The sequence below is a fragment of the Trachemys scripta genome, chromosome 2 (assembly GCF_013100865.1).
Source record: "Trachemys scripta elegans isolate TJP31775 chromosome 2, CAS_Tse_1.0, whole genome shotgun sequence".
NCBI classification, from domain to species: Eukaryota; Metazoa; Chordata; order Testudines; family Emydidae; genus Trachemys; species Trachemys scripta.
In genome coordinates, this window is record NC_048299.1 from 176,086,043 (window position 1) to 176,096,453 (window position 10,411).

General features: G+C 44.2%; 1 protein-coding gene across 5 annotated transcripts in view; it reads right to left on the reverse strand.

The window, feature by feature from the left end:
* The window catches only part of KIF13A (kinesin family member 13A), a 205,435-nt gene that overhangs the window by 19,339 nt on the left and 175,685 nt on the right, over positions 1-10,411 (reverse strand). For 4 of the 5 annotated variants that reach the window (XM_034762385.1, XM_034762382.1, XM_034762384.1 and 1 more), the window contains 5 exons: positions 5,103-5,195; positions 3,729-3,881; positions 3,409-3,486; positions 2,772-2,813; positions 862-973 (listed from right to left, as the gene is read on the reverse strand). In XM_034762385.1, coding sequence (XP_034618276.1) covers positions 862-973; positions 2,772-2,813; positions 3,409-3,486; positions 3,729-3,881; positions 5,103-5,195 — 478 coding nt within the window. The remainder of the gene's footprint in view (positions 1-861; positions 974-2,771; positions 2,814-3,408; positions 3,487-3,728; positions 3,882-5,102; positions 5,196-10,411) is intronic. The other variant, XM_034762383.1, reaches the window with a different exon arrangement.

The following is a 10,411-nucleotide window of genomic DNA, read 5'->3' on the forward strand; positions in this document are numbered from 1 at the left end:
GAGGATGGCATAGAGCTCCAGGGGAAAGGGATTGTTCCTCCTTAAGGAACAGCCTCATGCATAGGACTGCAGGATGGGACAGGCTGTTCCCTCCAGGCTGATGCAGAAGCTCACCAACTTCCCCTTTCCTCCTCGGTCACAAGAGAGACTCACTGTCCTTGAAATCACAATTACCAGATCTTTGCTTCCTCTGTCTCACCATTCCCCTGCTTGGCTCCCTGATGTTGCTCTGCACTGAGCTAAGCCTGCATTCACACACTATGTGACAGAATCAAGGAAGACCCAAAGATAATTTTAAAAGGAGCCTATAAGCATGTGTAGCTCTCTGCCCTGCTCTGTACTTCCAATGGAATCCATACCTCCACTCCCCAATCACAATATCTTGTTACAATCTGATCCAAAGCAATACATTGTCGATAGTATAAGTATACTGACACACAAAAAGCAAGCAACCAGGACATCTATGGAGTCAGTGTTAGTATTGAAGCGACACCTTCCCATAAAATCCATGCCACGGTAACTAATTTTTTTAAATGCACAAAACAATATAGAAATCCCTTTTTTTTGTTCTTTCCAACCCTCCTTATTTTGGTTCTCACTTCTTTTCACCTTGTTCTTTTGCTTCTTCAACACATTTGTGTCTTCTCTTTTCCTTCTTGGAGGTCTCTTCCTCTTTTTCTCTCCTTGCGTCCATACTGTCTCAATTAGGCTCTTCACTAAGCAGATACATTTCCAGAGTATTGGCTCTGTGCACTGCACATGAACTTTGAACCCTGCATTTTATTTTCAATCTCTTGTTGCAATATTTTGGTTTTTTTCTCTAAGAGCAATTTAAAAGGCATATATATTTGAAAGACTTACCACTAGCATCTTTATTTCTGCGAGGGGAATCCCTCGGTAAAGTACCATAACATGATACATCTTGATAACTGGAAGAACAGTCGGATATGTCCAGGTGGCTTTCTGACCAACCCTAAGGAATTTTTAAAAATGCACACTAATCAAGACAAAAAAGAAACTAATAGGCAAAGTCAAAGTTCAAAAGTTTTTAATTACCTCACCTATGCAATTTTAAAGGTATTGGTTTAACTGTGTCACTGCACACATTTTCTGGTTACAAAGTATTAATTAGTCAACAGGTACACAGCAGTCAGAGACATGAGTTAAAATAACAAAGATTGCGTGTACAGTGCAATCAAAGATGTGACCACAGCACATGTAGCCATACTGACGCTGGCTTTGATCTAGCTAGCTTAAATAACAATAGCAATGAAGCCATGGCAGCACAGGCTAGGAGGGTATACCCAGGCTCCCAGAGGGGGTTGTACCGCCTATACTGCCATCACAGCTGCACTGTTGTTGTTGTTCTAGCTACCTGGAGCAAAGCTAGCTAGGGTATGTCTACATGTGCTGTAGTCCCATACTGCAGTGTACACATAACGAAAGGCAGCCTACATATGTGAATCTTACCCTAAACTTGAAAGGAGAGAATGAAGTTTAGATAAGTTCCACTCAGCTTAAACAGCCCTACTCCTGGGCTGGGAGAGAGACAGCCCCTTGCAGCATTCTCTCAGTCTCTATTGAACACTCACCGCCAGCCACTGCTCACCCCCTTTCCTCTCTATGCAGAGAGCTTTAACGGCTTAGTTCCCTTTTATGTTAGGCTCAGGTCTGAAAACAAAATAAATCTGCTAGCCTGGCAGAAACCAGGGAGGTGGGTATTTTCCAATTAATAGTTCCCCACTGTTCTGTTAAGAGCCCTTGTTATTCTTATCTCTACTCTGTCAGTTTAATTTCCTGTTTGTTTCCCCTTAACAACCTCCTTTGATTTAAGTCCATGCAGTTGTGCAAAATTAATATCCAGAAGATAAACTGAAGCATATATAATATTAACAGAAATACTACAGAAATCTCTCACATTCTCTCAGGGCCACCCGGGGGGGGGGGGGGGGGGGACGTGGGGCAATTTGCCCCAGGCCCCACAGGGGCCCTCATGAGAGTTTTTCGGGGCCCCTGGAAAGGGGTCCTTCACTCGTTCCGGGGGCCCGGAAAACTCTCGTGGGGCCCGGGCCCCCAGACCTTCTTCCGCTCTGGGTCTTCGGCAGCAATTCGGCGGCGGGGGCTCCGGGACCCGCCACCGAAGTGCCCTGAAGGCCCACGGCAGGGGTCCTTCCGCCCCGGGACCCGCTGCCAAAGTGCCGGGTCTTCGGCGGCAATTCGGCAGCGGGGGCCCCCCATCGCCGAAGTGCCCAGGCCCCCTGAATCCTCTGGGTGGCCCTGCATTCTCTACAAAAGCATCCTAGACACTACTTCCTACTCTCTCCCCCGCAGCATAGAAGAGAAGAGAACCCTATTTATGCTGACCAGAGAGACCATAGTAGACCCTGATTGCAATAATTATTTTAAAACATGGGTATTCATAGCGTTGTTTCATCTGCAGTATGACTAGGACCTCAGTCACACTGATCTGCATAGGAAGTTGACTGGCTCTAAGGATATGTTCTAAATTCTCCTACATCTTTCCAATCCCCCTCCCTTAGTTATGTCATGTCAGTTTCTAAAATTATGCTTTACGTAGGTTACAAATAAGTATCATCCAAATGACTAAAAATGGTACACCTAAATGAAAACAAGTAATGTGAATCCAAGATTCAGATAAGGATACATTTCTGCTATGGTGCTTGTTTTTCTTTTAAAAAAAAAAAAAAAAAAAAAGAGAGAGAATTGAAGATTTGTGCAGTTTATTTTTCTGAAAATCCAAATTTACATACCTTATCATCTTCATCAAAAAGATCTAATCGACTAGAGGATACCTAGAAGACACCAGTGAACAGGTATGACAAAATATCTTGTATTCATAGATTATAAGGCCAGAAGAGACCATTATGATCATTTAGTCTGACTTGCTCTGTGTGTCTACATCAATGATGTAGTCAGCTAATAGAACTGCTGTTTTAATTGCATAGGAGAATGAATAAAGTACGTATAAGGGCAAATCGTATTCATAGATGTCATAGGGATCTGCAAGACCCTTCATAAAATTTACTAGAAAAAAACATGAAATCAGTTGTTTAAAAGTGAAAACTTTAAAAACTTCTGGGTAGACTGTTTTGACCACACCAGTGTAATGCAGGGATTTTGAGCTGGTACCCAAAACTGGCACCTGAGACCAAAATTCACCTGATAGAAGGAGAGACAGATTTTAGATAAAATCCTTGATTTTTTTTGACTATTAAATAATTATCTTGACCCAATTCCCCCTTCATACTGACAGTTCTAGAGCTTCTACTAGTGGTAGCTCAGAATACACAGACACTTGGTGTGATAATGGTTAGGAATCGTTTTATCCACTCTATAAATTAAAGAAAGACCCATGTCTCTAGCACTATTTCAGAAAGAGTTTCTTACATTGTGGACATTTGGTGTGCTGATGCTCCTCCGTATGCGTCTTGCCTTAGTAGAGAGTGCTTCTTTCACTGTCACTGCCTGTGAAAAGATGGAATATTTTGACCTTTGTCTAATTCACTGAATCTATAGTTCCTCTACACAACAGCATATTTAAGACAAGATTTGTCCATTTTGCTAAAGTACACTCTTGCGTAAGTCCACATATTGTGCTTTTGCCATCTAGCTAGACTTTTTTTAATCTTATTTTCACCACAAACACCTCTTCAAAATCTCCCCAGAGTCTTCAGATTTCCATTGGATCTCCTTTCCTTGCTACTTGCCTGCCTTAGTCGTTCAAGGCTTAGAATGTTCTCCACCTGCAACACGCCACGTGTATATTTCTCTATATAAGTTTCACCATCAGATGTACCCTCATTCTCAGTTCTTGCTGCCATCAGGGCCAGAGTCTCACGATCCTCAATTTCCTCTGTAGCCTAAAATTATAAATTGTAAGATTTTTTTAAATAGATACATTTTTTGAGATCCACTGATGTGAATGCAGCATGATCCAATTATTCAGAATCTCTCAGTTTTGAGGACTAGACTGATCAATGCTTGCTCCACAGAACTAAGACTGTCCAGAATCTGTATTGATATAGAAGGAAGAATATAACAACAGCCCCATGGTGGGAAAAGCTCTCCATATTTATCAGACACTACATCTCCCTCCAAATGTGACTGTTTAACCTGAAAAATAAGAAGTGTGTATGTAAGGGGTTAACTATTTCATGACTATTAACTCTTCCTTCCTGATTCTTAAATAGTCTGTATAATCTTCATAGACTGTAAACTGTAATTATTACTATGTGGGGGTAGCAAAATGGGTAAGGTAATATCTTTGACTGGAACAACTTATGTTGGAGAGAGAGACAAGCTTTCAAGTGCTCTTTTTCAGGTGACAGCCTTTTATTTTCAGGTGTCCTAGTTCAGTGGTTCTCAACCCAGGGTACATGTACCCCGGGGGGTACACAGAGGTCTTCCAGGGGGTACATCAACTCATCTAGATATTTGCCTAGTTTTACAACAGGCTACATAAAAAGCACTAGCGAAGTCAGTACAAACTAAAATTTCATACAGACAATGACTTGTTTATACTGCTCTATATACTATACACTGAAATGTAAGCATAATATTTATATTCCAATTTATTTATTTTATAATTATATGGTAAAAATGAGAAATTCAGCAATTTTTCAGTAATAGTCCTTGTTGTGCTGAATGAGGAAAATCTATACCAAAAATTATTTTCCTTTAAAATCCTGTTGTTTTTTAAATGGGTTTAAAACTAGGTACCAGCCTTGTATACATAAATATTTATAATGATGTTGTACAAAAGGAAATAAAGTAAGTACATTTTAAAAACCTCTGTAATAGTTTGTTCTAACCGGATACCCAAGCTCTCAGTCCAGAAAGTAAAAAAGTTAACTAAATCAATAAAATCCCCCATCAGGCTAGATCTTCTACACTCCACACATTATTCAAATAAAAACTTATATACAGATTCACTTGGCCTGGAGGAATTTAGATGTACAACTAACAAATTCTTTTCATATCAACAAAAACTGAATATTCAATTCCCACCCAAACAATATATCTTGCCCCAAAATATCATTCTGCTCCTTTAACAGATTGTAAAGAAGTGCAGTATAATTTACCTTTGGTATATTGGATACTATTTCATAGGTCACACCACAGGAATAAAATATATTTTTCAAGGATATTCTCCTTTTCAGACTCTGGGTAAAACTCTAGAAATATAAAAGAATTTTAAATTACAGTATCCACAATGGTAATTTTTAGCATATAATTTTATTATTTTGCACACTTTAATGGTAAAACCAAAAATACCCTCTTAACATTTGTAAGTTCATTAACATTTTGATGCTGCTTCCTAGTATGAAGCAGTCACGTTCTTCTACACTTAAGGGCCCAGGTTTTCCATTGCCTTGCAATTTATATAGTTTTTTTACAAGTTACTCACAGCTTGTGCAGTAACAATGGTTAAAGCTCCCCACCTATAGAAGAAAGGGGGTGAGTGGTCACCAGTGGCAAGAGACTTACCTTGTACAGTAATGATGGGTCTTCAAGATGCATGTTCCTATGGGTGCTCCACTGTAGGCATGTGTGCACGCCTCTGCGCTGTTGATCAGAGAATTTCAATAGCAGCATGCAAGGCTCCCCACTTGCCATAAGACTAGCTAGCACGTGCGGGCATTTCTCTTTCAGTTCCTTCTCTACCGCAGAGTCAACCAGTAGAACTCTGAAGTAGATGGGAGGAGGGAGGGTCATGGAGCACCCAAGGGGGACACATCTCGAAGAACCATCATTACTACACAAGGTAAGTATCATCCCTATAGGTGCTCCACTGTAGGTTACTCTTGAGAAGTGCCCACTGCTGGAGGTTGGGACTTCAGTGTCTAGTCTGATATAGATGATACTACAGAGCATAGGTGCCAACTCCGTGAGTGCTCCAGAGCTGGAGCACCCAGGAAAAAGAAGTTAGTGGGTGCTTAGCACCCACTGGCAGCCAGCCTCCCCCTCCCGGTGACCCCACTGATCAACTCCTCTCCCTCAGCACTTCCCGCCCACCGCGATCAGCTGTTCCGCGGCGTGTAGGTGGTGGCTGGGGGTGCGGGAGGGGGAAGAGCAGGGACAGGGTGTGCTCGGGGGAGGGGGCAGAACTGGGTCGGAAAAGGGGCGGGGGGATGGAGGCTAGGGAGAAGGGGTGGAGTGGGGGCAGGGCCTGGGGCAGAAAGAGGTGGGGGCAGAACCTGGGGCAGAGCAGGGTGTTGAGCACCCCCAGGGCCCGGAGGAAGCTGGCGCCTGTGGTACAGAGGCCCTGAACTGGGCGTCTGAAGCCAAATCACTCACAATGGCATAACGTTCTGTGAAGTTATGTGCAGATGCTCATGTAGCTGCTCTGCATCTCTCTGATATGGGGATACCCTTAAAGAGGGCAAGCGACAAGGACACTGATCTTGTGGAATGCGTACATACTGAAGATAGGTGTGTTACCCCCCATAATTGGTAGTAGAGTTTAATACAGCCAGAGACCCACATGGAGAGCCTCTGAGCTGACATCGCTGCACCCTTTTACTTATCCACAACTGAAAGGAAGAGCCTCAAAGATTTTCTGAAGGCCTTTGTCCTAAGTAGAAGGCTAAGGCTCTCCACACATGGTGTGTATTGAGGATGGTCTCTCTGTTATCCGTATGAGGTTCTGGGTAGAATTTTGGGAACTAAATGAGTTGATTCATGTGAAATGCAGAAGTTATTTTGGGAGTGAACTTCAGGTGTGGTCTGAGTGTAAAAGGGGGATATCAAAGCTGCTATCTTCCCTATCCTTCTGGCAGAAGTGATGGTGATGAGGAAAGGTGAGTTAACGAACAAGTGGCCATGGGTTCGAATGGTGGTCTAGTCAGTCCCTTTAGCACTAGATTGAGATCCCATTATGGAATGGGTGTTCTGGGTTGTGAGAAGAGGTTTACTATGCTTTTTAGAACCCTCTTTGTAGTCAGGTGAAAGAAGATTGAGTAGCCTTCTACCTGCTGAATTGCTGCCAAGTGAACCTTCAGCAAGCTAACAGAGAGACTCAATTTCTTTAAGGGTAACAGATAGTCCAGAATCACCAGTAAGGTGGCTGAATTAGTGGTGACATCCTTAGGTTGGCACTATGTCTGGAATCTCTTCCATTTCTGTAGGTAGGTGCAATGAGTAGCACCCTTTCTACTGTGCAATAGTACTTCCTCTGAGGAGGATGCCTCTATGTGCTGGAACCACAAAGGAGCCACTCTTTGAGATGTAGGACCCATGGATTGGGGTAAAGGATGCGACCCTCGTTTTGTGACAGGAGGCAGGGAGTGATCGGTAGGGTCACTGGTGAACACACCACCAGCTGAGACAGGTAAGGGTCCCATGTCTATCTGGGCCAGGTGGGGGCAATCAGAATGTCCTTTGCTTTTTCCTTTTTTATCTTCAACAGGTCCTTTACCAAGAGAGGGAATGAAGGAAAGGCGTAAAGAAGGGAGGAGGAGAGCATCTCCCCTAGAGTGTTGTCCGATCCCCACTCTGGAGCAGTACCGCACACATTTCTTGTTCTGGTAGGTAGCGAACAAGTCTATCTCTGGCAACCCCCAGTGCTGGAATATATTGTGTAGAATGGTTGGTTTATTTCCCATTAGCGGTAGAGCAGGAACTTGTGACTGAGACTGTCAGCTGTTGTGTTGTGTATTCCCGGTAGGTAGGCCACTGATAATAGGACATTGTGGGAGATGCACCAATTCCATAGCTTCAGAGCTTCTGTGCATAAGGAATGAGACCTGGTATCTCCTTGCCGGTTTATGTAGTACCTAATAGGCCATGTTGTCCATCATGACCTTCAAATGTGTGTCCTTGATCAGCAGGAGGAAGTGAGCACACAAATTTCAGACCGCTCTGAGCTCTAGCAGACTGATGTGGAGACATGTCTCTGATGGGGACCATTTGCCATGAACAGTACGACCACTGAGATGTGCTCCCCAGCCTATGAGGGATGCCTCGGTGGTCAGAAGAAGAGATGGGGAAGACTGAGCGAATGGGATCCCCGCGCAAATGTTTTTTGGGTCCTTCCACCAGTTTAAGGATTGTTTGACTACAGTCAGGAGCTTGTTTATATTGTCTCTGTTTGGTCTGTATACCGAGGCAAACCATGCGTGGAAGCACTTCATGTGTAGTCTACCATAACAATGACTGATGTGCCCGCAGCCATGTGTCCCAGAAGCTGAAGGCAGTGTCTGGCCGAGATTTGAGGGCTGGACTGTATTGTCTCTATCAATGAGGAGAGACTGAGAAATCTGTGATGTGGTAGGAGCACTCACTTGAACAGAGTCAAAGTTTACACCTATAAACTCTAGTTTTTGAACCAGTGTTAAGGTTGATTTTTGTTTGTTGATTTGTAGGCCCAGTGTTAGAAATCAGTCTCGTGTGGTCTGAGTGACTCGTTGGACCTCTGTGAAGGATTGTGTTCTGAGAAGGCAATCGTCCAGATAGGGAAAAATCTTAATAACCTGAGAATGTAGATAGACCACTACTAGCGAAAGGGCCTTGGAGAATACCCTGGCGGGACCGATGAGAGGCCAAAAGGGAGTACTCTGTACTGGTAGTGGTCCTGGCCTAGTGTGAACCTGAGGTAATGCCTGTGTCTCAGTAGGATAGAAATGGGAAAGTATGCATCTTGAAGGTCGAGGGCTGAGAACCAGTCTCCTTTTTCTAACACTGGGATAATCATCGACAGCATAACCATCTTGAATTTCTGGGCTTTGACATACCTGTTGAGTGCTCTGAGGTCCACTATAGGTCTCCAATCTCCCTTTTTCTTTGGTATCAGGAAGTAACGAGAGTAGAAGCCTTTACCCCTGAGATGTGTGGGTACGCTGAGATGATTCACCTCTTGGGGTAGTAGAATCTCGTGAGAAGGGTCCTTGAAGAGGGATGGAGAAGGGTTTTTGGGAGCGGGAAGGGAAGAGAAGTGGATGATGTATCCATTCTGGACAATTTCCAGCACCCGCTTGTCAGAGGTTATCCATTCACAGCTGCTGCGGAATGGGGAAAGGCGATCTCCAAAAGGAGGAGGGGGGTTTTCCCAACGTGCAACTGTAAGGAAAGCATTCTATCAGTACCTCGAACAACCCATCAAAAGTATCGCTTTGAAATTGAGGGCTGAGACAAGGGCGGTGGTGGCCGCTACTGTTTGAACGTACCATCTCTGCAACAAGTATTGAAGAATGTACTACAATGATCTCAGCTTGAACTGTGGTTGAGGACTGTATTTTCTTTTGTAGGCTGGCATGTATATCCCCCAGGGATCCCAGAGTTGCTCAAGAATCCTTTAGCGTGTGGAGGAATGCAGCTGTCTTCTCAGCAAATAGCTCTGTTCCCTCGAAGGGGAGGTCCTCCTTAGGGAAGCTGGGCAAATGGAGTCAAGAGGTCCTCCTCATAAGCACCACCGGGGAGATTGATTGCATTGCAATGTTGGCCACATCCAACGCGCACTGCAGAGACATTTTCCTCACTAGCTGGCCTTCGTTAATGATAGCCATGAATTGGTCTTTGTATGCATCCAGAAGCTGCTCAATAAAGGAGTTTAATTTTGCATAGTTCTGATAATCATATTTGGCTAGTAAGGCCTACTAGTTCGCTACCTGAAACTGGAAGAATAGGTTTTTCTGCCAAACAGATCCAAGCGCTTCCCATCTCAGTCAGATAGCATAGATTTAAACTGGTATTGGCGACCCCTCGAATTGATCACGACCACTATGATGGAATTTGGAGGCGGATGAGTGAATAAAATTTGTGCGCCTTCGCTGGCACATAGTACTTTTTGTCTGGCTGCTTGCATGTCGGCAGGATGGATGCTGGGGTCTGCCATATGACCCTAGCAGGGTCTAGGAGCGCCTTAGGGAGGGCTACCCTGGCGGAGGTGGAAGAATGTCCACCAGTTTATGATGAGGTTTGGACACCATCAAGTTGCACTTGTAGGGCCTCAGTCACTCTTTGAGTTAGGTCCTGGAATGACCGAAAGTCATCTGCCAGGGATGGCGGGGGCAGGCGGGGAACCCATCGCCTCGTCAGGTGAGGATAATGAGAGATGGGCTTGAGGAGCCTCTTCCTTTTCCACCTCCACTTCCTGTTCTTCCTCCAAGAATTCAGGAGGGTCTGGTGCCCTTGATGTCACTGCTGAAGGAGGACGTCTCTCTACTCACTGGTAAATCATGGTAGGGGCCTGTCATAACTATAAAGGGAAGGGTAATAGCTGTCCTGTGTACAGTACTATAAATCCCTCCTGGCCAGAGACTCCAAAATCCTTTTCCCTGTAAAGGGTTAAGAAGCTCAGGTAACCTGGCTGGCATCTGACCTAAAGGACCAATAAGGGGACAAGATACTTTCAAATCTTGGGGGGGGAAGGCTTTTGTTTGTGTTCTTTGTT